Raw genomic sequence first — 21,844 nt, 5'->3', positions numbered from 1 at the left:
TTGCAATGCGTAAATCATGGGGAGAGACCTATCTTTTCCCATGGTAATAACCAGGCTGCTGAATAGAAATGGGATGATTAGCAAACGTGCTTTGATTTAGAGCATGAATTGTATGACATTCAAACTGCATGATCAGTTTGCATTGTTGATTAAAACTGGACAAGTTCTAATATTTTCTGACTTTTGTCTGATGGTTATCTCATTCGATGCTAGAACAGCAGACAGCATGCTGTAGTAGACGGTTGCTACCCCTCCCCCACCCTCTCACTCAGAGGGTTGCAAAATTGTTACATTTCCTCCAGTCAGCCAATCAGGTGTTGTGAGCATTTTTTAATTACTAAGCGCACGTCGTCTGTTATACTCCGGACCAGCGAGGGGCGCTAAAGGCCACCGAATTCGAGCCATCAACCCCTCAGGAATCGGGGCGAGGAAACATGGACGAATGGCGGGCAGACGTCGTTTCGCTCTGAAGTTCGCCGCTTCCCACCAGTGTAATTTTATATAATAATGAAGTCAGAGCTCTGAAAAGACGAAGGTTTATTTTTATTTCGCATGCGTACCCTCCAGCAAAACGTAGGCGGCCGCTGAAGCGAAGATGAAGGTGAAGATCAAGCAGTGGAGCGGCGTGGCGTCCTGGCTGTGGGTGGCCAACGACGAGAACTGCGGGATCTGCCGAGCTCCCTTCAACGGCTGCTGCCCGGACTGTGCGTGTTCCTCTCCGTCTCCGTCCGTCCGTCTGTCTGGCTGGCTGCGGGCACGATAAATTAACATGCGCGCTGTTTCCGTTCCAGGCAAGGTCCCCGGAGACGACTGCCCGCTGGTCTGGGGTCAGTGCTCGCACTGCTTCCACATGCACTGCATCCTGAAGTGGCTGAACTCGCAGCAGGTGCAGCAGCAGTGCCCGATGTGCCGCCAGGAGTGGAAGTTCAAGGAGTGACGACGACGACATGGTCCCTTCTCCCTCCTTCACCTCCTGCTGGAGGGGTGCGCAGAGTCTTCAAAAGAGGCGAATATATTCCAAATCCAGGCATTTCCTCCTGTATTTCTATTAAAACCGCCCCCCCCTCATACTCGCATTGGACATGGTGTTTATTCTTAGAAGTGAAAGTGAATTGGTTGTAATTAACGGTCATTGTCACTTTTCAATGACATTCAAGGTGCAGTCGACTCAGTGAGGCAGCAATAGAATAAGACAGACTGAAATAACACATTATATAAAATTAGACTTGATTTTTATAGTCTGTTGCATTTTACCACATATGGTGCCGTATCAATGTTTTCCAATTAACTTACAATCCAGACGTGCCTGACTGATTACAAATACGGGCTCGCTTCAAATGATCCTTTTAGTTTCATAACAGCCCACGGTTTCAATAATCAAAATATTCTTGAAATGGAAAATCAACGTTAATTTTTTAATTCTTTGCTTTAAATGTTTTATGGAGAAAATAATGACATTTGGCCCAACTTACATAAAGATGTTTTCATTCATAGGTTTTTATTGACTAAGAGTAAAAAAGTTCATACAAAGACTTTAAGCTATTACATATGTAAAAAAATATATTCTTCACACAATAGAACAATAAAATATAAAAAAAGTTCTTTACTCTGAGAGCTGTAAAGAACAAGTAAATGACAAAAGTCTCCAGTATTGAAAATAGATCAACATATACAGTTCAGTTATGCATGTACAACGCTCAATCATTTCTCAAGATCACGATCGATTCATCTACCTGCATCAGCCAAGATGCGTATGCATTCGTTTACCCTGGGAGCCACCAACTGATCACTGCTGGTCACCGTCACACCACCTAGACCCGAAACGAGGAGCAGGTCGTTCCTAGTGTCCAGTTCATTCTGCTGTGTCGCCATGGTGACAGAAGAACAATGCCGTGTCCGCAGGTCGGCCGACCCTCAGTCAGCACCCACCCCGAAGAGCTCCACAAGCTCCTTGCAGTCAGCATCGATTAGGTCAGCTGGCTTCTCCCCGCAGTCATTCTCAGAGTCCACACTGGCACCCAGCGACAGTAGATACCTAAGAGGGGAGGGAGGGTTTTCTTTATTAAAAAAGAAGATGCATCCACTGGCCTGCCATTATCTCAGCATATTGATGGCGGGACAACACACGCCTTCTTGATGTCAGCTTCCTGACATCCTGACACCTCATTGGACCATCATCAGGCATCTAGTGAGGCTTCCTCACTTGCTATTCTGATCAATAATGGTCTAGCAAAGAAAATATTATTTCTACCAACAGTGTAGAATACATTGATCGGACTGGGGAATGTTTAATCCCCGTCCCTTGTTTAATCCCCCGTCATCCCCGTCTTCTGATTGATAGAGTAAGCTGGGATGTGCGGTAACTTACTTGGCGATTTCAGGGAAGCTGTCGCTGCAAGCCATGTGGAGGGGGGTCCAGTCTTCTTCGTCCCTTTGGTTGATGTCGGCACCCAACTCGACCAGGAGCTTCACACAGTCTAGGTTGCCAGTCAGGACCGCCTCGTGAATCGCCGCCATGCCTGCAAAAGTGAACCGAGGGGTGGCTTTTAGATAACATCTTCTATAATGGGACGAGATGGAATTTCAGTTTTGCTGGCAGGCACTCTCCCAATCTCCTCCTTGGAAGGCTGTTGAAATGCCTCACCTGAATGGTAAATGGTCTCCAGGCTCACTCTTTTAGCTCGGATGAACCGCCCGATCCTCTCCAGCTCCCCCTGCCTCACGTAATCCTGGAAGACTACATCGTTGGGGAAGTGGACGCTTTTGGTTGGCTTGAGGGATGTGGCAGCATGGCTGCATGGCAGCGGTCCGCAAGGCTTGGGGACGCATTTGCTGAGGTGCACGGTCTGGGTCACAGTGTACTGGAGGTACTTCATCTTCGCAGAGAGCTGCTGCTTCTTTTTTTTGGGTGGAACTCACGCTCTGGTGGCTTCTTTTGGAGCTTTGGGACGTTGAGATGTCTTCTTCCTCTTGGATTCAATGCTCTGAATGAGATGCCCTGGCTCTGTGGCTCTTTATACCCACCCCGGTGCTATTTTAGGGCATGTCACTTAGCAGACGAAGTGGAGTTGGCAGATGGCAGACCAGCCCCGCCCACCTTCAGGCAGCCCCAGCCAGCTGCAAGTGGTAACCTCAGCTTCTGTTTTCACCCCATCCTGGTCACCATTCACGTAACCCCGATCCATTACCGCCAGTGCAAGTCCCTCAGAAGCGCTCCATGCTAGTAAACAGCACCAAGTAAGACGTGCGGGCCTGGGGGCTTTTCTCTCTACACGCAGGTCCCGTTCAGCAGGATTCAGGATGTTCCTAGACCTCGTTGATGAATAAACATGCTCCAAAGATACGGAAAGAATTTACATTTCATTAATTAATTTAAGAAACATTTGAAAACCCACTTGTTGAAAAAATATTTCAAAAGAGTCTAACACTATCACATGCACACACTCACAAAGAAAAAAAAAAGCACTTAACAATTTCCTAGTTAGGCCTTATCAGGGCTCTTAGTTTTGTAACTCAAAATCTATGGAAACCGAATGAGAATTGCTGGTGTCTTCTCCTCTCAAGTCGCTTTCAATAAAAGCGTCTGCCAAGTAAAGTAAAGTAATTCGGCTCATTTGTCTGTCATTTTTTGCCAGGCCTCCTTTTCTAGTTTTGGGAAAATCCTTCCAGTACAAACCCATGTTCAATTTGGGATGAACTGTGTGCTTGTTCTTTTGTCGTCTTCTCAAGCAGCTGACAACTTGATCATATGTTCAACTCTCAATCTACACTGCTCAAAAAAATAAAGGGAACTCAAGAATAAGATATCCTAGATCTGAATGAATGAAATATTCTTATTAAATTCTTTTTTCTTTAGTGCTGACAACAAAGCCACACAAAAGTGATCAATGTAAATCAAACAGATCTACCCATGGAGGTCTGGATTTGGAGTTACACTCAAAATTTAAGTGGAAAAACATACTACAAGCTGATCCAACTTTGATGTAATGTCCTTAAAACAAGTCAAAATGAGGCTCCAGACTGTGTGTGGCCTCCAGGTTCCTGTATGACCTCCCTACAACGCCTGGGCATTCTCTTGATCAGGTGGTCTACTGAGGGATCTAAAGCATCCACCAACTCCTGGACAGTCTGTGATGCACCGTGGCGTTGGTGGATTGAGCAAGACATGATGTCCCAAATGTGCTCAATTGGATTCAGGTCGGGGGAACGGGTGGGCCAGTCCACAATGCCAGGAACTGCTGACACATTCAGCCACACAAGGTCTAGCATTGTCTTGCATTAAAAGGAACCGCACCAGCATATAGTCTCACAAGGGGTCTGAGGATCTCTGTACCTAATGGCAGACGGGCTACCTCTGGTGAGCACAAAGAAATGCCACCCCACTCCATTATTGATCGACTGCCAAACTCCACGTCTCCTGATGTACTGGCCTGTCTCCATGCTCTGGACACTACGCTGACACAGTAAAACCTTCTTGCCACAGCTCGCATTGATGTTCCATCCTGGATGAACTGCAGTACCTGAGCCATTTGTGTGGGTTGTAGACTCTCATGCTACCACCAGAGTGAAAGCACCGGTAGCATTCAAGAGTGACCCAAATGTATGAACTGGACAATGCTGTTATTGTGGCTATCCCCCCCCCCCATTGATTTTTTTATTCAATACTGAGATTGGAGTGAGTCAGACTGGCCACAGTGTAATGAGTTTCACCTGCAGCACACAAAGAACACAAGACTGCATGAATTTGACCATTCTTTTGGTTTTATTTGGCCACCAGTTGGATCACTTTCCACGTTGATTACAATGTGATGGAATGCTTTTATTTCTTTAAATCTCCATGGTCTCCTTTGCCCCTTGAGTATCCAAAAATACTTGTTCCTTGCCCCATAGACCCCACCCCACCTACCCTTTTACATTGGAGCATTGGAGCAATCTGCCCACAATACAGAAGCTGGGGAAAAAAGAAAATTCATTCATAAAATAAAACGTACAGTTGTAAACGTCCCTCTTGGCATAAATGAAGCCTTTTCCTGTCATTTCAAGTCATACAAAAACCACAGCACCCCCCTCTGTTAGGAGGATCTACAGTTGACAGTTGGTCAAAACACAGGAACCCAAGGGACAGGAACCCAAAGAGACTTCAGGTGGGTGGGGCATGGGAGCAAGCTTCTTTTCTACCTGGAAATGAAAGTAAACCTAAAAAATGAGATGCCAACAGTTTTCACTGTGAATTGAGAATCTCTGATGGCCAGAACAGAGTTCAACAGAATATTGTTAATGTTAAACCTTCCCACCCTCCCTCCGCTGGGCCCACTGGTGTTCAAATGACACCAAATTGATTAGATAAGTACAAAAATTAAATAAAAAATAAAACTTATTTTCTTTAAAAGTGGGGAGAGGGGGAAAGAAAAAAAAAAAAAAAAAAAAAAAACCCTCTGTAGCCAATGAAATGTGTCGATATTCACATATAGACAAGGGGAAAGCAAAGCAACCCACAGGTTGGGATCGGCTACATCAGTGTGTTGCTCGCGATGGCCTGACAATGCATTTCTCAGAAAATCTAGCGCTTTTACAAAATATAGATTTTTTTATATGGCCCCAGTGCCCAGATCAGTCCACCCACACCACCATGACGGACTAACAGGACCAAACAGGAAAAAAAAAGGGTGGGGTGGGGTGAAATAGTAGTATAGATATGAAGCCCCATCCAATCTTTGCAGAAGCTGGGCTGATTTAATACAGTCCAATACAGGTCCTTAAAGTTTGATATCACAAAAATAATAAATTAAAAGAGCAATACCAGAACATGTACTGAGAAACGCTGACGAGAGAGAGCGAAACACGTTTCGTTGCCGATTCAACACTGGACAGGCAGTGAGTCTAGGTTGAATACGGGTCAGGACTGGCTGCTCTGACATCAGGTGGCGCATTAGTGTTCAAAAGACAGAGGTTTCAACAGTGATTGGTGGTGGTGGTGTATGGGGGTAGTGGGGGGCGGTCGTTTCTTTCACCAGCTTCCCTCTTATAATTCATCATGCCCTTCGCCATCGGAATCATCTTCCTCGACCTCACTGAGATCCAGATCCTACAGAGATCACAACAATCTGATCAGATTCGGCAATACTGATCAAACCACACCAGACAATGAAATCAGCAAATAAAGAAAGTAAAAATAAATAAATAAATACATTTTAAAAATGCATTACGCTGAAGCTTTTTCCTGACATTTTACAGTATATTTGGCTACAATCTTCTGAAATGTTGAATCACGGAATATTCCCACATTACACCACTATTTTGTATTTTATGTATTAAATTTGGGTCTTTAAATAAAAATGTCATTTTGGCAATTGAAAATTTTATAGCAGCATGCCATTTCACAGATTACCGAAATGATTCCGCAACTCATTCTGTTCTGAGGAAACATGCATTTACGTATTTATCGGCATGCTGAAATTGAATGAGTATGTGAAATAAAAAATCTTTAGTGATAAATCAGTCATAAAACAAGAGTTGGGGAAGGAAAAAGAAAAAAAAAAACAAAAAAAAAAAACTAAACCCCATCGGCTCAGCGCACTCAGATGGTTGACTGTTGCGGTAAACAAGATGGCTCTGCGCCGCCCGCAGGTCGTGGGATAGGTGGTGGGACCTCTTACAGGAAGGTAAACAGCCGTGACAGCTGTGCCACACATTAGCTACGGCGGCCAGGGTCTGGAATTAGACTTCCAGGAAGAGAGCCCGCTTGTGGCTGGGGTCCAGACAGTCAGATGAAAAAACGGCCACAATCATATTGCGATTACCCTAAAAAAAGAGTGTCCGTGCCATTCAACCAGGGATTAAACTGGAGGAAGACCAATTATTCAACAAAGCTATTGAAAATCAGGTTGTCTATTTTTAGCACTTCTGATTATAGAAGTGTTAATATCATATTTAGATACATACATGGGTTGAATGCATGAGTTAGCATGTTTTTGGGTAATAAAGCAAACCTGTGATCCGGTTAAGACCTGAGTGCTAGCAAGGCCAAAGGGATTATTTTCCAGTCTAGAAGGCGGCGTAGCACTGATACGCCAGACAAAGCTGCCAAAGGATGAGACCGGCATTTTCTGAAGGGAGGGCAAGATCACTACACCAACCGATCCAGTGTCCCACTCTTCCTTGCAACTCGAAGAATGTCTATTTGGCACTGTTCAGATCAAATCAATGCTTGCCTGGCGATTTAAGTTGAACGCTAACATCTTGTTTGGTTGAGCCCCTTCTCCTGAAGGACCAGTCACATAGAGTGCACTGCACCAGTCACCAATGCCGTTGCCCAGCCAGACACTGTGTGTGGTCATTTTGTTTGTCAAAGCCACCATTTGGCAAAAAAACTGTCAAAACTCCCCAATGCCTAAAACCAATTCCACATGTAGTTAAATGTAAACAGTGTTACTGGTTTGTAATGTCAGTTCTCTAACGACTTGTAGCTTAAATTTGATTGGTGAACTCAGTCAGCTCTGAGAAACACCTCCTGGGGTGTCGGGGGAAGTCGAAGGTACTTACTTCTCCCTCATCCTCCTCGTCATCTCCTGCTGGGGCTCCGCCCTCCTTTCCACCACTCTCCAAGAACTTTGTGAAACCGTCCAATGTTCGCTCACCATTGTAGTCAATTACCTAGAGTGAAGATCAAGAAAACTAATCTTATGATCAAATTCGATCTGAAAAACACACACAAGTGAGGGACCTGGCTAAACTCATGCAAATCCAGAACCTCAGGGGATTAGTCAACATTATATTTGGACCCACAGTTTGCAGCCCCTCCAGGGCGACACGTTGACACCCAGACCATTTCAAGTTGACCGGCCCAGTCGCTTAATACGAGCCCAAACTGAGCCATCAAATAATGGACTTACAGGTATTGCTTTGTATGAATCACATACATGTCTGCAGAATCCTCTGGCATACGGTAGGGCCTAGTCTTCAAACTGGTGCAGACCAGCTGCACAGCTTTCTCTCAATATATGTCTGTCTGACCAAGTTGCACCTTTTCAGCTGAAACTTTTTAGCTTGTGGCAGAGAACTGGACCACGCTCCACATTTTGTGCTATTTTATGATTGTATTTATGACAACTAACCTTTTGACATGACTAAAATGAAACATGTGGTCATGTGACTAACAAAATATAGCTATATAAAATATATAATTTCTAATGTCTTGTGACCCACCTAAACAAAAGGAGACAAAGGCTAAAATATAAACGAGAGACTATGTTTGCTGGGTTAATCTTCAAAAGCATTCAGGGCAAAATGCTCTGAAGAAACCATTTGGGGAACACCCAGCGATGGCAGTAAAACACACTAATGCCCAAGCAGCAAGTTCCTTTGGCACACAATGGAGGAGTCATTTTTACCAGGCCAGCCAAGTCCAATATCTGCACATGCTGCCAGGCAGCCCGAAATAATCCGCTGCTAATCTTTAACTGGAATTAATCGATGGACGCTTTAAAAATATCCCATGATGTAGTGAAATCGCTTGTGCAAAGGTGAAATCAGAGAATGAGGTTGACTAATGTTTTATAATTAGGGTTAATGTTAAGACTCACATTGCAGCATGATCAGGGAATAAAGATTTTTGGGGAATACATTTCAGTAGCTGTAAATTAATCTCAAATATTAACCGCTTTACTTTAGCTGGCCATTAGGCTCAGTGTTTACCTGAAAGTATGTCCAAAACCTTTTATCTATTGCAAGTATTCATTAGTAAAACAAACAAGTGTATATAGCGTATATAACTAGTGTGTATACCAATTATGACTACATTTGGCAACATTGCATCTTTTATCTGGGTACTAAATTTGAGAAATTTTGACAATGATTGTGTAGGAAAAAGGGGACTACAGGTACCTTCAAACGTTGATCTCAAATTCCATTGCATAATGTATACATTCATTCATTCGACACAGACTGATATAATCAAAATTAAAGGAAATAAACACTTGAAATACAAATCTGTGTGGAATTAACTTCATGAATTGAATTTGTGAAATAAACTTTAATTAGATATTCTAATTATATGACTAGCAGATGTATTTTGTCCTGTTATTCCAGTCTATGACTTTTGAATGTTTTTTAAACCCACCTTGCGCTCATCCCCAGCCGGGAAGAACTTGAGCGTCGGAAAACTGTGGACTTTGACTGACTCTATCTCATTAGCTGTGGAGTCCATTTTGGCCACAACAATGTCACTGCTACCCTTGTACTGCTCGCCCAGCTGATCCCAGATCGGGGCAAGCTGTTTGCAGTGACCACACCAAGGAGCATCTACACAAACAAAAATAGGAATCAAAACACACCCAGCATCCACAACTCATACAAATGTAGACTTTCTATGCCACTCAATATTTATCTTGAAATTTCAGATTGTTTTAACGACAATATTTGAATATTAGTAAAATATTTTTAAATGAGTGATATCATGTTGATTTCCATTTCTGTAAGTAAAAGCTCTCATTACAAATCCACAGGCATGTGCTCACCCAGCACAGGTTGGAAAAAGTCATCTTGGGCAATAGGAGTTTGGATTAAAATTGAGACTTTACAATTGCTTTAAAAGTAGTGCTACACAATTACATTTTAAACAAGAGCACAATTTTGGCTACCATGATTAAATTAAGATTGTTGGCAATATTTTGAATAGCAAGCACTGCTGCATATCAAATCAAGCCCAGGGGGCAAATGAAAGCACAGACTATGTTTTAATGCATTAAATAAATAAATAATAATAATTTGGTGTCTTACCACCCCATAGGAAAGGCATAGCTTCTGTTTTCACACCTCTATATATTGTATAGTTAGTTCATTGACTACAGTACTTGACAAATCTATACAAAATGCCTCTGTTAATGGACCTGCCATGTCTATAGTTACACAAAAAATAAAGCATTTTCATACTGACCCAACCAGTCATCTCTTAAGACAGAAAATTGACAGGCTGTTTATCGCCAAAAATCTATGGAAATGTAGTATGTTCTTGTTCCTTGTAGAATGCACCTTTTCTGCATAGGACATTTGTTTTTTTGTTAGCCCCTTGTCTTGGGTAAATTTGATTGAATTCTTCTGAGTTATTTTTGAGGTTTCATTTTGAAAGCATTGTTCACTCACTCTTTAAAACAGAAAATGCAATAAAATAATGCGATTAACAATCGTAATTTCAATATTGATAAAATAACTGGTTATCATTTTGGGCATAATTGTGCAGCGCTATTTAAAAGCATATAATGTGTAGATTGATGAAGAAACATCCTCTCTTCAAGCCTTCACACTGGATTAACACAGCCTCAGATTTCAGAAGACGACCAAGCAAATCAGACTGCAAAACCAGAAATCAAACCCGCTTGGCACCCAGGATTCCAAACTCACAGAATTCCACAAAGACATTCTTGGCTGGATCAAAGGCCACCTCCTCAAAGTTCTTCCCCACCAGGACCTTGACGGGGCTCTTGTCCCAGTCCTCAGGTATGTCTTGGCTCATGAGATGAGGCTAAAATGCAAGAAATGCATGTATGTAAAAATACACACAAAAAAGCAGCTAAAGACTGCACAGATTTATTTGAAACAGAACACATTGACTTTTAATGTATTGTGAATTACATTCAAAAGTGAAATGTTGGCCAGTTTCACTTTCTCCCATCAGTTTCACTTCCCTCCTGCAATTTGGCCAACTCAACACACATTGCAAGCCTTTTTTATATTTGGTGGATTTAAAGAGAAACCAAAAAGCTCCAAGGCAAGTAGACTCTACGGCCAGCCTCAGGTCGTTGCAGGATAACCTCATTTAGATCTTGTTCATTTCTCAAATCCCTCAAATGAAGCCAGACTGTTCTTTTAGAAGTAAGACTGGCCCCTAAAGTGCTTCAAAAAAAAAACTAACTCATGGGATGAAGGAACAGCTGTTTTGATCTATGCGGACCTTGAGCTTGCCGTCTGTGAAAGCAGTGCAGAAGGAGATGATGTTCTCGGCCGTGATCTCTGTGGTGTCTGGCTTGTATTTGGTCATCTCGTCCTCCAGGGTGATGAGGCGCACGGCAGGACACTCTTCCTTCTTCAGACCGAAGAACTCAAGAATGCGCTGGTTGTCGTCAATTTCACTGTCGATGAAGATGAAGAGGATCTGCAAAATACAAGTGGATTAGTTGAAAAGTAGAAGGCTAAATGCTGCTTATTAAACTGGATAGCAGATCATACTTTGCCCTTGAAGCCTTCTGCAGCCTTCTTGAACTGGTCCATTTTTTCCTGGAAGTCGGAGGAGGCTTTGGGCACAAACATCAAGATGTGGGACTTGATCTCTCCTCCGAAGATTTTGGGGGCTGTCTGAAGAGTTAAACGGGCCACATTTTATGTTATAGACACTCACGTAGAAGCACGTGGATGAACATACATAGATCCAAGGGTCCAAGGGATTACCTGCTCTGTGAACTCGATGACCAGGGGTAGCTGGTTTGCCTTGATGAAGGACAGAAGACTCTCCTTGCTGAGCTCGCCCTCAAACGTGTTGCGGCCCTCGTCAAACTGTTTGGGATGGGGGACAGGGCCAGAGTTGACAATTTGGTCGACACCACAAACACCAGATCCACTGCACCCACCAGATCGTTGTTCCAGATATCCTACTTCATTTGATACAACATTGTGAGACAGGGGAGGCTAACTGGCTGGGTGCAAAATATTAAAAGTTAAGCATTGGAACGTACCACCAGCAAACAAATAACATAAGAGGGGCGAAGATTATCTCTATGCAAACATAAATAACCGTACACAGTACATAACACCGGTGAATAAGATTACATTTTGAAGAAACAAAAAGGGGAGAAGGAAGAGAGAGAAAAAAAAAAAAAAGCGCTTCTAGTAGTATGATCATAATGACTGAATTGGTCAATAACTTAAGGATCTAATCTAGTCAGAATATTAAACAAACATCACTTAAAAACAATGAAATGTGACCAGGTGTAGATCATTATGTCAACATGAACCTCACTAATAGTAATAATGGCAAATTATGGTAATAATCCATGTTTAAATGAAAGACCTTGATTAGTGCTTTCACCCAATTGTAGGCTATAACCCCAAAATATTCATTTACCATCATTAACGTTTCATGAATCCTACACTAGTAAATCACAGACTCACACGTTTTGTAATTTAATTTATATGCTTTGAATTATAAATTGAAATTTTATATTGCAATACACATTAACTGAAAGTTGTTTATTTCCTCAATGCAGATATTTATTAAAATTGTGTTATAAACGCAAACCTTCAGATTTAAGAGTGGAAAAACCAGACTACAGAGTCAGATGCATGCAAAGGGTCAAATCCGGGCAGGACGTGAGAGGACCTGCAAGTTAAGACCTCTGACAGCTGCCAATGACATGGATCAAAAAGGTCAGGAGTTATGTAATCTAGGCCAGTAGGTGGACCGATCCCAGAACAGTAATAGTAAATCAGGCATGACTAATTATTTAGACATGTACCTACCGTTAGCCAGTAGGTACTAATAATAAATAAAATCAGCAGTGATTAATTTCATTCATTTATATATATTAGAGAGGAGAGGGGAAAAAAAAACAAAAAAAAAAAAACCCTGACTTCATGTAACATACTGACAAATTAGAAAAGTCCAGAAATTACATCTGAAACACTCCAAAAAGTAGGACTACAAACAATAAATGGCAACCAGGATGACACAGAACTGGTATCGGAATAAATTTGATATCTGAGATGAGTTTTTATTTTAAGAACTGTTATGCTGAAACTCTGTAATTGGTCACAAGTTGAAAGTGGCATCAAAACCATTACATAAGTCGACCGCCGCATGACTCAAAGCAACTTTCCAGCACAGTCCAAGAGTGCTGGGCAATATACCCTAAAATGATGGGACGCAGGAAAAAAAAAAAAAAACAAAACAAAAAAAAAGTTTCTTGAACATGCGACTGGTGTAACACAAAGACTAAGTAATTCTTTTTATTTAAGTCAATAAAAGTCAATCATGTATTAAAGACAATAGCAGCACTTAATCTTTCAAGGATTTCCTCTAATCTTTTAAAATGCAACAGGGTGTTTAGTCCGCAAATGCATTGTATTAATATATGCTTACCTAACAACTAACATACATTTTTATGGCAGCAGAACAATTCCTTCCAAAACTTCCATTGTCTATAAATCACAATAAGATTTCTGTGTGTGTGTACATATACTTAAGACCAGTTCAGATCGAAACATTCATTTCTTAAACTGCTATTGAATCAATGGGTAAGGAAACCCATTTAAACAAAAGTCTGAATTTTGAAAAATGGAGGCAAAACTCCAGTCCAAATACCCAGGGTTAGAAATCATAAATGTTACTTTGCACTGTTCTCGCCCATACCTGCCGTCAAAATGAGTCAAAATTGAGACTTCTGCAGGCATAAGAACCACAGAATAAAAAGTGCTGTGACATGGAGAGTTAATGGTATGCTGAACTAGGGTTGAACTAAAAAGGTCAGTGGCACAAGGACCAATTGCTATATTAGATGGCTGCATAAATAAAACCACTGGCTGCCAGAAGCAGAGTGCCTTGCCAGGACCAGTCTCAGTAACGGCGACCGGCCACGACTGGAAGTAAATGTGTGGCCAGATGATATTACAAGGATGCGTTGGCCATGAATATGGCTCATCCCGCATTTTTAAAATCGGCCATGCTAGCGACGTCACTTTACTGCATTATGACATAACACGATCGCTTGTTTAAAAAGTTGTTTATTCATTACAGCCTTTGATTTATATATTGAGAGTATGTGTGTGCATATATAACTAACACAAATGAATATAGTCATTGACTGTGGGCTCATTTATATTTAAAAGCTGACTGGGAGGTCAATCAGGAGGTTTTACCTTCTTGAAAAGGATAACAGAATCCTTGGACACTTCAAATTTGGAGAAAACGCCGTCAGCGGAGGTAATGGCAAAAGGAATATCGTCCACAGCCTCAGCAGCCTGAACAAAGGCCTTGGCGCCATCAGACTCCACATCCTACCAAGAAAGGTGTTATGTTCAGAGTAAAGTGGTCAAGGTTCCGGAGAAATGTTGTTTCGTTTCAGTATGTACTGTAATATGTATGCAGCTGAATAGACAAAGCTCAACTTCAACATATATTTGCACACTACCAGTCAAAGACACACCTACTCTACATTTCCAGCATTTACCAGATGCCCTTATCCAGAGTGACTTACAATCAGTAGTTACAGGGACAGTCCCCCTGGAGACACTCAGGGTTAAGAGTCTTGCTCAGCCTTACCAGTCCTACATTTTTGTTGATTACATATCACGTGTTATTTCAGCCCTGTGTCTTTAGTTTTGTTCTATAACCCATAAATGAGCAGGAGTGTCCAAATTTTGTATTGGTAGTGTGAGTTTATGTGAATAAACACACACACCAACCAAGACTGAGATGGATGGACAAAGTCCCCTAGTAGCCTCCAAAAGCCCCATTCTCAGTAATAGAGGGCATACGTTGGTCACCGAATGAACGTATGAGGTCCTAGGTTCAATCCCTGGCAGCTCCATAGTCCATCCCATTATGTAAATTATTAAGTAGATGGTAGAAGCTCATTGGGTGAGACATCAGACTGTAAACCAGAAGACGTCAAAGTCTACCACTGTGTCCCTGAGCAAGACCCTGAGTGTCGGCTGTGGGACTGTCCCTGTAACTACTGATAGTAAGTCGCTCTGGATAGCTGAATAAGAAAATGTTCCATTAAAAGGAAGAACACGATTTAAAAAAAAAAAAAAAAAAATGGAGAGAAATTAGACCAAGATTAATCGCAAACTAACTTTAAAATGAATAAAGTACTAGTTCTATTTCCAGAATGTACTGGGACCATGTTCAATTGGCATCAATACTGATTTAATTCCTCTCCTGTGCTCAAATTATTTCAGAAAGCCACACACACCTTGAAGAATGCAACGACCGCAACCTCACTATCTGCGATTAGCGACTCTGCCTGCGTGACCTCGGTGAGGGTGGTGGCAGCGGGCCCGGTGCGCTTCTTCAGCCAGTTCACGATGTCCTCAGCCTGCCTGCCAGCTGAAGTAGTACAAAAAAAAAAAAAAAAAAAAAAAAAGAAACGCAGAAAAAGGGAACAATGAGCATCCCTGCCAGCTGAGGGGAGTTGAGGACAGAGCCTGACTGAGCCGGGGACGGAAAACTGGTGACAAGCAACTAGCTTCCACAAGAGGACAAAAAATATATTGTACTTATCGAGCTCTTAAACTCGTATTAGACAGAGGTCAGAGCAAACTCTGATTCAGAAGGGTGGTGCTACAAGAAAGACAAAAGAAAGGGAGAGAGGGAGGGTGGACATAGAAAAGAACATTTGAATTAAGGAGAGGCAGGAGGAGTGCGGATTGTTGCCAGTAGAGGGATCGTCTACGTTCCGGTTGTAAAAGGATCGCCACACCTCAGGGAGGAGGGGCCAAGTCGCATGCCAGAGGAACTCCGCCCCCCTGGAAAGAGTGGAGTGCAGGCAACGTGCTGCACTGCACATCACTCCGCTGGCCTGGGAGGGGGCGGAGCTTCCCTCACTTCAGGCAGTCAGGGGAGAGAGGCTGAGCGCTACACGCATTCTAAAACAACCAGCCCCTCCCCTCGGGCAGAGAGAGGCGTGAAAAGCTCGCAGGCTTCCTCAACCAGTTAACAAATCAGAAAAATTCATGAAAATTCATCCAGAACCCCAATCTGGAATTCTGCTAAATTTGTTGGCTATTATAAACCCAAGAAACCAACCAGAGTATTCTTTGGGCGAGTCCTTGGCGCCGCCCTTGAAGAACTTGATTGTGGGGTAGCCGCGCACCCCGAACTCCTGAGCCAGGTCCGATTCCTCAGTGGCGTCCACCTTGGCCAGGCGGATGTCCGAGCCCTCGGCCTTCAGCATGCCCGCTGCTTTGGCGTATTCGGGGGCCAGGGCCTTGCAGTGTCCGCACCATGGGGCGTCTGCACAGGAAGAGACCGCTTTTACTTTGTTGCCTGGTAACTAACACTGAAGGACAAAAAAATCTCCTTTATATCAGACGTGACAACCACAGCATGCAATAGCACATACAAAAGAAGAAAAAAAACTTCATAATTAAAGGTATTCACTTTGCCCATTTGAAAAATACATATTAAGCAAAGCATGTAGAATGTTATAGTGGGCAGCAGAATTTTTTAAACCTGCCATTAGAACAGAACGAGAAAACACAACTGCAAGTGTGTGTGTGTGTGTGTGTGTGTGTGTGTGTGGGGGGGGGGGGGGGGTCATTTTATTCAGGCAGTCAGTCAGTCAACGTCTCCTGCCCCGCTGTCAGCTTAAAGTCCAGAAGGTCACTGCAGGGTCCACCACGTCCAGCACAACTAATCACAGCCGCCAAAACCCTACTAAAGAGCGAGATCCAGGATGGAGGGAGGTGGTCGAGCATCTGGTGGCTTTTTGGGCCTGTTTGCAGGTGGAAGCTGAGATGTTGGAACTGTTCAAAGTTACACGTCAGTCATGTCGTGGCCCCGCCCATCGGCTGAAAAAAACTCTGCAAACTCATGCATCGCAATGCGATCATGAATCGTGGATTTATTTTAAAAAAAAAACGAAGTTGTGTAAACTACTCCAAACCAAGCTGGAAAGAAGCGACGCGTAGCGCATAGAAGCTCGCAAACACGGGACCTCAGCCCCGAAAGTGCGAACCCGAAGCGCAACTTCCCATCACTCGTCGCGGGTTCCGACGCGAACGGGCCCAGCGGCTACTCACAGAACTCCACCAGGAGGTGCGGGTGCGCCCGCAGCGCCTCGTCGAAGTTGCTCTTCTTCAGCACCAGCACGTCCTCCTCCTCGGCGACGTCAGCCCGGCTCGCCGCGGCCAGCGCGCACAGCAGCACAAACTTCAGCATGGCGGCGCTCGCTGGCGATCTTTCTTCCTCCGAAAGGCGAGAAGGCGGGGTATCGAGGCCCGGGCGAGTTCAGCTGGTGCAGGCAAGCGCGGGTGGACGGTGGCCCGGTTCTTTGCGCTCTTGCTCGTCTTGTTCTCGCTGCAGCTCGGACCCGACGCCCCGTGTTTTGTGTCTTGCCGCTTCTAACGTGGCAGTGCGCGCAGGAAGCGGAGAGGTCGGGCCGCACCGCGCATGCGCCTTTATCAGGTCGTTGGCAGCGCGCATGCGCGCCCGGCGGCCCCGTGTTGAATTGTGACTGGACCACGAAGCCCGGCACCTGGAAGTGAGTCACAGCGTCAAAAAAAACTCTATACGTTCACAGCACAACATATTTCATGAATTAATATTTCAGGAGTTAAAAAAAAGTCTATTTATATTTAATTTAACGCAAAATACAATTGAACGTATCTAGCGTACACTAGTGCATAATGAGTTGGTCATGGTAAAACGTTTAATGAAAGTAACTTTATTTGTCACCAGCGTTTTATTAAACAATAAAAAATTAACAACAAATGTAGCGACTTACAATCAGTAGTTACAGGGACAGTCCCCCCTGGAGCAACTCCGGGTTAAGTGTCTTGCTCAGGGACACAATGGTAGTAAGTGGGATTTGAACCTGGGTTTTCTGGTTAATAGGCGAGTGTGTAACCCACTAGGCTACTACCACCCTGCATAAACATGCATCTTTAGTTCAGAGCACTTGTACTTGCCAACATATATGGAACAGCAAGTATGTTTCAATCTACAGAATTTACTTTTAGAAAAAAGTGGAATTACAAACTGATTAATTTTTCCTCTCCTATACATTAGGCAGCATCCGTGTCATATTCCAGTCTTAAAGGATGAGGTGTCACCACTAATTTCTGCCATTTTATTGCACCTTGCCCTGTGACTCATGACACTAAGGCACTGAAACAAAGGCCAAGACCTCCTCCAGAGTCCAGTGAAGAGACCAATGAACTGCCGACTCAGCATGAAACATACCAGAGGGTCACCACAGCCACCACCAAGGGATTGTCATTGTGATACACTGCAGCCCAGCACGCGGTGGGTGCAGTGTGTGGGGACGGTGTGTTGCTCAGTGGCACCTCAGTTGGACCTTGGCGGATTGGGATTCAAACCAGAAACCTTCTGATTACTGCTAGGCCATCACTAAGATGGAGGGATCTACAAATGGACCAGTAGCATTATAATGGACATGTAATGTACACCTCGGCACTGGACTAAAATCTACTCTGCACTGTCTAGTACCTCTTCTTGGACAAATCATCACCAACCCCATTTTCCGGCTCACTCGACCCTGGAAGGGGGTCCCTCTGAAGAGTCAAGTGTGGGGGTGTCAACCGTAGGTCCTGTCAAAGCCCATTGAGATATTCTGTATGTGATTTTGGGCTATATAAGAAATAAATGTTGCTGTTGTCATGGTTCATGGCTCATATGCTGGAAGGAAATGCTGCCAGTGAGTGTGCATTGGCTAGGCCAATCGGCATTGCCACAGTGGCATTAGCCTGATAACAATCTCCAACACTGGGGGATAAAATAAACATCAGCAGCACACTGTGACTTTACACGGGTCTGTTTGAGCAGATGTGGACTGATCTGGCTTTTGCTTTAATCTCTATGCAATTGAGATATGTGAATAAGAAATGAAGACTTTTTTTTTGTTGTTGTTAAATAAATAATTTATACATATAAAAATGTGATCATGTAACTTGATGTAGCAACATTCTGGTTGAGCAAGTTTTCGGGTTTGGTGCTTTGTGAAATGTGACTGTGTATTTGCTTTGTTGCAAGTTCAACAGCTTAAACTGAATTTAACACCTGGATTGGTACGTTTGGAAAGTGAACTTTTGATTATAAAATTGTAATTTTGAACAAGGCATTTTCCATTTCACTTCAATTGCACAAAAAGATGGTAAAACCTATTGAGGCAGATGGTGCACTAATACACAGCGAAATGTGTCCTCTGCTTTTAACCATCACCCTTGATGAGCAGTGGGCAGCCATGACAGGTGGCTGGGGAGCAGTGTGTGGGGACGGTGCTTTGCTCAGTGGCACCTCAGTGGTACCTTGGTGGGTCCGAATTCGAACCAGCAACCTTCCGATTACGGGTCTGTTATGGAACTTGTGGGTTCAAAGCACCGTCCCCACAGACTGCTCCCCGGTGCCTGTCATGGCTGCCCACTGCTCACCAAGGGTGATGGTTAAAAGCAGAGGACACATTTCGCTGTGTCATAGTGTGCTGTGCTGCAGCACAACAAACAAAAAAATGACAAAAACAACCAGTTTCACAATTCTTTTCTGCAAGGGTCCTCCTCATTGTGCACTTTTTCAAGAGTAGGGACCCCCAAGGACGCAATAGTGACTTTATGCTTTATTCAACACCCGAAATCTATTTGCACCTCCATTTGTTTTACTTCTGTGAACCACACCCACCCACTCAGTAGGTGACACCGACTGTTAGCACAGGAACGGCAGGTCGCATATCTGTTGATCCACCAATGTCAGCCAGCAAAGGTCAACAACAGTGTTTGGTCTTATAGTCATGTGACTGCACCACAAGAAGCATTTTCTTCCTGCTCCAGTGTTAGCTTTGTTACCCAATCCGTCATTAAAAGAGCACAATTTGCCGTAAAGCATATCAGATGTAAATGAAAAGTGATCCACATTTCTTTTTAAACACAGCTTGCGTTTGGCCGGGAGGTTTTTGGGCGAAGAGTCCCCTTTAAGGGCCTTAATTCAATTTGGGTTTTAAAACAGGCCGCTAATCAGCACTGCGTTTTCGAGACGTGCGGAAGGCAGAGTGACGCACGTCTCCATGCCAACCCTGGTTCATCCTGCAACTCCAGCTTCAACCTTGAGCTCGTTCTACGGAGGAAATTGCAATTAAGGGTGGCCTCTTCACCGTTTCTGATGCTCCACGTGAGTCTAAAAACAAATCAAATTCATCAGAATATGCTCTCTCTGCACCCACCTCAAATAACAATAATAGGAACAGGGCACACGTTGACATGGCAGATTCTCCTTCCAACGCGGATATATACGGACACGGGTCCCCATCAGGTCTTATCAGAGCATCTTTTGAGTTTAGATTGTGCAATGACATAGTGAGGTCAGAGATCCATTTAGAGAGATCCAGTATTGGCTAGGCCACCAAAAACAGCCTTCCACAAGCCCTCTGAAAATGTTCTGTGAAATACCACACACACAAATGTGGGAATATTTGGTCCAAAGAGTATTTATGAAGCTTTTTTTTTTTATTAATGAGTTTTTTTTTTGTTCTGTTGATGGTGATGTGGGTTTTATACCACTAGAGGGAGCTCTTCACCTGAATAAAACAAAGCCGCTGTGACCAGATGCAACCAAAACAGATATGGGACAGGTTCACAACGCAGATGAGGCAAGATTTTATTTTGGGAGAATGATGAATTTGATCACCTAAAGGGATGCTTCAAGTTCAAGTTGAAGATTTGTTTCTCTCTCTCACACACAGAATTTACAACTTTAAATGTTTAAATAGTTCCCCTGCAGAATGGAAATCATAAGAAACCAACCAACATAAACAGCACAACAAATACCCACACACCAGCATAACTCCAACAGAAGGTCAGATTCTGAGTTGGAGACTTTGTTGTGCCTATAGTGGACGAAAATAAAAAAGAAATAAATTACAGACACATTTAAATATAATCTATTTATGATGTTACACATCACAGAAATATGCTAAAATAAAGGAAACATTTTGAATAGTTTTCTGTGTTGGATGTGCTTTTGAAACCAGGATTGATATCACAAATTTAGAATCAATTTACCTTATAGGCCCCAATTTGGGAGGAGAATTGGGACAGGAAATTTCAGAAGAGAACTTAAAAACAATTTAAAATTGTGCATTGTACACATTATACTAAAGCTTGGTTGTCCAAGATGTATAATGATGTGTCCCCAGTGAAGGATGTCAGCACTCCCCTGCAAACCTTATACATAGGTTCCCATTATTCTAGCATATTGCGAGTATAAATTCTACTTCTTTTGTTGTTTCTCTCTGTAAAACCCAGTAATTAGCATTACAATCAAATGAATCATATTATTAAAACATAACATCATACAAAGAATCAATACAAATTCTGTTTATATGATGTTGCCAGATCTTCTACACATAACCTAGACACACTGTCTGCTACTGGCAGTTGTGAGTTGAAAATAGCATGAATAAGAAATAACCCTGTGTTTTTTTGTTGTTGTTAAAGTTATAGTTATATTTGACAATCTGATTATGTGGGTTAAGGAAGCGGCCCCGTAATCAGAAGGTTGCCGGCTCGAATCCCGATCCGCCAAGGTGCCACTGAGCAAAGCACCGTCCCCTCACACTGCTCCCCGGGCGCCTGTTATGGCTGCCCACTGCTCACTCAGGGTGATGGGTTAAATGCAGAAGACAAATTTCACAGTGTGCACCATGTGCTGTGCTGCTGTGTATCACATGTGACAATCACTTCACTTTATTTTATGTTTTTGGTTCTTATTCCATGTAATCTGTTATTACAACATATCCATTAAATTACATTTACGGCATTTATCAGACGCCCTTATCTAGCTTTTTGTTTTCCTAGACCAGCTCATGGTTTTATATTATTCACCTTATTCAATTGCCCTTATCCAGAGCTACTTACAATCAGTAGTTACAGGGACAGTCCCCCCCTGGAGCAACTTCGGGTTAAGTGTCTTGCTCAGGGACACAATGGTGGTAAGTGGGATTTGAACCTGGGTCTTCTGGTTCATAAGAGAGTGTGTTACCCAATAGGCTACTACCACCCTATATCCACTGCATATTTTATTTCATTCATTAGAATCAGTGCATAAAAAAAAAACCAAACGAAT

General features: G+C 43.1%; 3 protein-coding genes across 4 annotated transcripts; 1 reads left to right on the top strand and 2 right to left on the bottom strand.

Moving 5' to 3' along the window:
- Positions 1-390: 390 nt before the first annotated feature.
- Positions 391-1,076, top strand: anapc11 (APC11 anaphase promoting complex subunit 11 homolog (yeast)). 2 transcript variants are annotated; one of them, XM_028972823.1, is made up of 3 exons: positions 391-491; positions 568-704; positions 792-1,076. In XM_028972823.1, the coding sequence occupies exons 2-3, from the start codon at positions 596-598 to the stop codon at positions 935-937; spliced, it is 255 nt and encodes an 84-aa protein (XP_028828656.1). In that variant the 5' UTR covers positions 391-491; positions 568-595; the 3' UTR covers positions 938-1,076. The 2 variants fall into 2 exon arrangements, with proteins under 2 accessions (XP_028828656.1, XP_028828655.1); XM_028972822.1 differs by having other exon boundaries at positions 404-704.
- A 392-nt stretch (positions 1,077-1,468) lies between these two features.
- ppp1r27b (protein phosphatase 1, regulatory subunit 27b) lies at positions 1,469-3,003 on the bottom strand. Its single transcript, XM_028972821.1, has 3 exons — positions 2,645-3,003; positions 2,369-2,519; positions 1,469-2,035 (listed from the first exon to the last, which is right to left on the bottom strand). Exons 1-3 carry the CDS (start codon positions 2,874-2,876, stop codon positions 1,915-1,917), a joined length of 504 nt encoding a protein of 167 aa, XP_028828654.1. The 5' UTR covers positions 2,877-3,003; the 3' UTR covers positions 1,469-1,914.
- Positions 3,004-4,739: 1,736 nt separating this feature from the next.
- Positions 4,740-17,173, bottom strand: p4hb (prolyl 4-hydroxylase, beta polypeptide). The gene is made up of 11 exons (XM_028972820.1): positions 16,792-17,173; positions 15,797-16,003; positions 14,964-15,097; positions 13,906-14,043; positions 11,443-11,547; positions 11,224-11,349; positions 10,949-11,149; positions 10,399-10,519; positions 9,119-9,300; positions 7,543-7,653; positions 4,740-6,085 (listed from the first exon to the last, which is right to left on the bottom strand). The coding sequence occupies exons 1-11, from the start codon at positions 16,928-16,930 to the stop codon at positions 6,023-6,025; spliced, it is 1,527 nt and encodes a 508-aa protein (XP_028828653.1). The 5' UTR covers positions 16,931-17,173; the 3' UTR covers positions 4,740-6,022.
- Positions 17,174-21,844: the final 4,671 nt, after the last annotated feature.

This window comes from Denticeps clupeoides, chromosome 3 (assembly GCF_900700375.1).
Source record: "Denticeps clupeoides chromosome 3, fDenClu1.1, whole genome shotgun sequence".
Classification (NCBI taxonomy): Eukaryota; Metazoa; Chordata; class Actinopteri; order Clupeiformes; family Denticipitidae; genus Denticeps; species Denticeps clupeoides.
This window is presented reverse-complemented; position numbering and strand designations above follow the sequence as displayed.

Bases quoted from the DNA above. Each gene is read 5' to 3' on its own strand.
- ppp1r27b (XM_028972821.1), bottom strand. From the start codon at position 2,876: ATGAAGTACCTCCAGTACACTGTGACCCAGACCGTGCACCTCAGCAAA. The intron at 2,520-2,644 runs GTGAGGCATTTC...TCACTTTTGCAG, and splicing joins GGAGACCATTTACCATTCAG to GCATGGCGGCGATTCACGAG. The intron at 2,036-2,368 runs GTAAGTTACCGC...CTCCCCTCTTAG, and splicing joins AGCTTCCCTGAAATCGCCAA to GTATCTACTGTCGCTGGGTG.
- anapc11 (XM_028972823.1), top strand. From the start codon at position 596: ATGAAGGTGAAGATCAAGCAGTGGAGCGGCGTGGCGTCCTGGCTGTGG. The intron at 705-791 runs GTGCGTGTTCCT...TTTCCGTTCCAG, and splicing joins CAACGGCTGCTGCCCGGACT to GCAAGGTCCCCGGAGACGAC.
- p4hb (XM_028972820.1), bottom strand. From the start codon at position 16,930: ATGCTGAAGTTTGTGCTGCTGTGCGCGCTGGCCGCGGCGAGCCGGGCT. The intron at 15,098-15,796 runs GTTGGTTTCTTG...GTACTACTTCAG, and splicing joins CTCGCCCAAAGAATACTCTG to CTGGCAGGCAGGCTGAGGAC. The intron at 10,520-10,948 runs GTCCGCATAGAT...CTTGCATTTTAG, and splicing joins TCACAGACGGCAAGCTCAAG to CCTCATCTCATGAGCCAAGA.